This window comes from Cryptomeria japonica, chromosome 11, assembly GCF_030272615.1.
Source record: "Cryptomeria japonica chromosome 11, Sugi_1.0, whole genome shotgun sequence".
NCBI lineage: Eukaryota > Viridiplantae > Streptophyta > Pinopsida > Cupressales > Cupressaceae > Cryptomeria > Cryptomeria japonica.
In genome coordinates this window covers 355,670,958-355,676,389 of record NC_081415.1, presented here as the reverse complement: position 1 = coordinate 355,676,389, position 5,432 = coordinate 355,670,958, and the positions used below count along the sequence as shown (strand labels likewise).

Genomic DNA, 5,432 nt, shown 5'->3' with positions numbered 1-5,432 from the left:
ATTATTTTAGATGTATGAATTTTTTTGAGTATTAACTAATTTTTATAAGAAATTCATTAGAAATTATAGTGTATATATACCCATAATTGAAACAATGAAAAGAGACAAAAATGCTCTATAGACAATTGAAACACTTATAAATACTTTTTCTTTTAATCATACTTAAGAAAATTATAACAATCCAATAAGAACTTTTGATAAAAAAAATTTTTTTAAAAAATTGAAAAAGAAGCTTGCTAGAAACGAGTGGCAATGCCTAAACTATCTCCGTCATTCATTCCCCTTACAATGTGCCGATAAAAAACAGAGAAATTTGTTTTTGGATGGATTGGATTTAGTTTTCTTTTTTTCATTTATTTTCAACTGTACGTTGGAAATTTATTCCCCCAAAGAATAATATCTGAAAACATTAAAAATAATGAATTTTATATTCAAAATATAAAATTATAATTAGCAGAAACAGTGAATACTACAATTCCGGCCACAAATCAATTATTAGCTCGGTCTATCGCATGCATGAGTAGCGGAAGTAGAATTCTTCGAACTAGACCATCTATTGTCTTTGAGTATGGTTTGCTACGTTTGGAAATCCAGTTCAGACTAAGCCAATTTGCCTACACTGCAAGAGAAATTCAATTGAAAAGGCCATTATCCTTAACGAAATAGCTTTTTCATCATACAAAAGAATTTCAAAAATGACAAGAAACAAATTCTGGAAGCCGTCTAAATCGAAATCTCTTTTGAAACCCCGATCAGGAATTATTTTGTAGTAGGCCTATGGAAAGTGAAAGCGTCCACCAATGCCTTGGCTTCCAGGTGGTGGATTAATGGCCACCCAGAGTAATGAAATTGTAATTGCGAGGAGGCCTGACCAGACAAACACAATAGTAGGTGTCCTTCCCCTTCTGCCCATGAGACCTTTGGCAAATGGATAGAGATGAGCCAAGACCCAGAAGCTGAAGAAAACTCCTCCCAGAAGTTTGCTCCATTCAGGATTCTCGCTGTAAATGGTTCGAGAAAACCCAACTGCTATTGCTACGATGTTAATCATCATGATGGTAATGGGGGGAATCATAAGTGAAGTCCATTTCACTAGATAGAGGTCGGCGAATTCATCTTCACTGTTATCTCCTCCAGCCTTAGATGTGAGTGTGAAAGATATCTCGATTCCTGCAACAACCTTTAGCAATCCTTGCAACACAGCAGCCAAATGAGCACTGGTACCTCCAATCAGCCAGAACTGCTCATTTCTCCACCATTCTTCCAGTTCAATACCAGACCATTTCACCTCAAGGATTGCTAGCAGAGACAGAGTTATTGAAATTACAAGAAGGTATACTAGGAATTCTACTTTCAGGGACTCCACAATGAACTGCCCAGAGAAAAGGGAAAGCGCTGGAAGGAAGCAGTAAACTATAAGGAAGAAGGAAGTGAAAGGATAAATCCCCACATTGAGATAAGCTATCCGTTGAAGAAATTTCATTCTGGAGCCTGCAAAGAAGGCATTGTTGCGAGAAAAGAAGATTTCCACAGAGCCCGTAGCCCATCTGAGAACCTGGTGCAGCCTATCAGTCAAATTAATGGGTGCTGTTCCCCTGAAAGCATCCCTCTTGGTCACACAATAGACAGACTTCCATCCCCTGTTGTGCATCCGGTAGCCTGTGAGCACATCCTCTGTGACAGACCCATAAATCCAACCAACTCTCTGGCCCCATTCAGTTTTGTCCTCGTACCAGCAGGAGACGACACTGATGGCCTCTGCAATAATGGACGCATCAAGGGGCTCCCGGGGAGTGAGACAGGCACCTGGCGGCCGCCCATTCTTCACCGCCGCATGGTCTGCCAGAGGTCGACCCTGATACTCTGCAACAGGAATTGATTCCGCCAGCAGATTGGAATTGCCAAACGCCTTAGGCAGCAGGCCTATATCCAGCCCCTCTTCCTCATCCTCCTTCGCCGGCATCCTCAGCTCTCCCTTGCCCTTGCCCACTCTCTTTCTCCCTCCACACCATCCTCTCTTCTCCTTTGCTCTTGGGGGATCGAACCCATATAGAGCAATCCGTCGGAACATACAGCCCGTTCCAACATAAACAGGCCCCTGCAATCCATCCAGAGCCCTCATGTTAACATCAAAAAACACAGTGTTGTGGTTGGCATAGCGATCACTTGGGTCGATGCCCTCAAACCTCTGAGGGAACTGAACATAACAGAGACAATCTCCTCCTCGGTCCATCATAAAGCAAATGCCCTCTCTCAGGGCTTCTGAATTATTGATATAATGATCACAGTCCAGATTGAGCATAAATGGACCGTTAGACATGATTGCAGACGCCCTTACAAGAGCATTCATTGCACCCGCCTTCTTATTGTGATCATACCCTGGCCTTTTCTCCCGTGATACGTAAACCAACATTGGCAAACGAACATCCACCTCACTGAAGTCCAGACCCTTTCCCTCCTCATCTGTGGTGCCCAGACGCGAGTCTTCACTAGGAGCTTTAAGCATCACCTGCAAATACATATGTATTCCACACTTTACTCACCATTCTTCACATAACCCAAGTAAGTATTGAGGACCACCTTCAGCTAGACTCCTTACTTTTTAAAAAAACTCCTCAATTTTAATGGAGCCCTAGTTTTCAATTGTACAAATGGAGTTCAAAGATTTCAGAGCAAATAGCATACCTGGATGATTCCAGCGTGGTCTCCACGGGAATGATCCTTACTGGGAACAATCCATGTCCCAGGCCAGTGAGTCGCGTCAGACATCCAAGTAGCTCTGGGCACTTTTATTGGTTCAGTGAAATCGGTATTGGCAGAGTGTGTTTCGAGCTTCATGGCTTTGATTTCTTCTCTGGCATGAAAAGCATCTGATCTTCGCCTGATAGACTCGGGAAGTCCATTGACGCGTACCTTGAATTCATCGTACTCCCTCTTGATGCGTCTTCGATCCCTGACGAAGTCCGGGCGCACTTTGTTCTTGGTGGGATCTCCCTTAGTGTTGAAGTAGCTCTCGGGGTTGCGGGGCTCAATGTTGTGCTTGCGGCAGAAGGGAATCCAGAGAGCTGCAAAGCTCGCGGCTTCAGCCATGGCTTCAAATGTGAGGAGAGCCCCACCGTCGTCGGAGACATAGCAGGCGAGCTTCTCCACGGGATAATCTGCACCCAGGATGGATAGAATTGTGTTTGCCGTCACCAGCGGTGGCTCCTTCTCTGGGTCTGCCGTCGACACGAAAACATCAATTCCCGGTAAGTCTGACTTCCCGCTTGGATTGCCGGGACTCGGCTGTTCAAATTTTTCTTTGAGAACTCTCAAATCTGTAAAGCGATTTATTGGACACAACTTGGGTAGCTGATCCAATAACCAGGAGAAGGCAAACCAAATTTCGCATACAACGGACATTCCCCATAACCATACTGCATCCTTGTTTTGATGAGTCACCCGCCAATGCAGGAAGAGTCCTAAAACAGCCATTCGGACAAAAACCAGCAACCTGAAAGAACCCAAACGTAAATAATGAAAAAAAGTTCTGGTAACAAATCATTGAAATTGTTGCAGAGAGCAGAGCAGAGGAAACACAAACCTGTAAGGACTGAGAATGGCAGGAGCAATTTTTACTTTGCGAGTAAGAGGCTTCCAGGACTTGTCATTGAGATCAGGAGGGTTCCCTGGCACCCCATTTCCATTGGAAAAGGGGTCCTCCTTGGGCCAGACAGCATTGCCGTAGCCGTAAGTTCCATTTGTCTCAAAAAGCCATCGATTGTGATCAAAATCACCTGTCTGGCTTCTTAACAGCATGGATTTGGGCGTGTTGGATTCAATCATTGACATCCTCCTGTCCAAAGTCTTAGAGTTAGGAGCAGAGGCAGGGGCAGGAAGTTGAGGCAGAGGACTAGCCTCTAAACGCCCATCATTAGAATCCACCTTGTAAGGCTCCTTGCACCCAGGACACATTCCCCCACTTCTCACAGCATCAAAATAGCAGTCTCTGCAAATTCTGAAGTTGCATTCGCAGGGAGGGACTTCTTCTCCTCTCTCGTTTCGCATAACCTTTCCATCGCATCCGTTCATAGCACAATAGGAACCTTTGTCTGCATTTGTGGCTGCACCCACCTTCTCAATCTGCATCAAATGGGCTCTGGTCACGCTGTTGAATCCACCCGTGAAGAGAGAATTAGAAACATATTGCTCCTCTGCCTTGATACTAATGGATCGGTCCACTGAATGCATGGGCTGATTGTCAGGTGTAGGAGGAATGGTCACTGTGTATTGACTGTAATTATCACTCATGTCTTCAGAAAGATCAATATCTTCTCGAGAGTAGCGCACATAGCGACCACTTGATGTTCTTCTTGCAAATTTCACTGTAGGTGTGGTTGAATCAGATTGAGTGGGATTCGTCTTGGAATTCATGTTCTTGGCCCCTGTTCCTCCTCTGGAACCCATCTCCACCGTTTCTTTTACTGTCAATTGAACCTACCCTATCTTTCTCAATCAAAACAGAGCTCAGCTCACCAATCAAGCAGATTTCGACCCAGATTCTGAGGTAGGCAAACTTTAGCCAACCCTGCTCTCATCCATCCACCACCAGAGCTACCAGACCATGACCATGACCACAACCACAATCTGATGCAAAACTCGAACTACACATTACTACTAGACCAATGAATACATCTAAATGCAACCCAACATTGAAGTATTCATCAATCCTTACGAATTCACCAATTGAACGATTCAGACTTAAACAATCTACTCCTTTTGACCGGATCCTCTAATACCAATTCCACAACCAGTAGCAGTAACATTTCAAAGCTCACCACCCTCCTCAAACGCAAGAATGAAATCAGCAATTCTCAAACATGTATTATATATTGTTGGATAGATGAGGAATAAAGAGCCGTACCAATTAGACGAGTATTCGTGATGGGTCCACCCACAGTTTGAACTAGGCCGGCACCTTGAACCATTCATCGGAATTCACAATCACCTCTAATATTCCAGGTTTAGATTGACATTGCACAGATGTCCATTTCCACACGCCAAATAAGATAAATCTTTTTCAGAAAAACAAAAAGCTTAAAAACAAAACGACTAATATACCCCCGCGTCTTTGACTATAGCTAACGGGTTCAGATTTTATGAGGTTGAATAAAATAAATATAATGAGAGATTTCATGACGCATTTATCAGATTACTGGGTTGCCGTCCGGAGGCCGGCCCAACGATAGACAATTTCTATGCGGGTAGTTAAATTTTGGGCAATGTCGTATTGTTAACACTCATTTGACTGGGTTTGACACATACTTTACGTGGGCTGAGTCTTGCAGCTTAGCGTTGGATCACTCTTATCTCTTGCCCACCTTTCTCATTCTTGTCAATTCATCGTTGGAATTTGGAAGCAATCTTGTTTATTTATTTATTTATGTTTATCT

General features: G+C 43.6%; 1 protein-coding gene across 1 annotated transcript; it reads right to left on the bottom strand.

Annotated features, from left to right (window-relative positions):
• Positions 1 to 674: 674 nt before the first annotated feature.
• LOC131859892 (cellulose synthase-like protein D2) lies at positions 675 to 4,988 on the bottom strand. The gene is made up of 3 exons (XM_059214134.1): positions 3,584 to 4,988; positions 2,686 to 3,493; positions 675 to 2,509 (listed from the first exon to the last, which is right to left on the bottom strand). Exons 1-3 carry the CDS (start codon positions 4,444 to 4,446, stop codon positions 776 to 778), a joined length of 3,405 nt encoding a protein of 1,134 aa, XP_059070117.1. The 5' UTR covers positions 4,447 to 4,988; the 3' UTR covers positions 675 to 775.
• Positions 4,989 to 5,432: the final 444 nt, after the last annotated feature.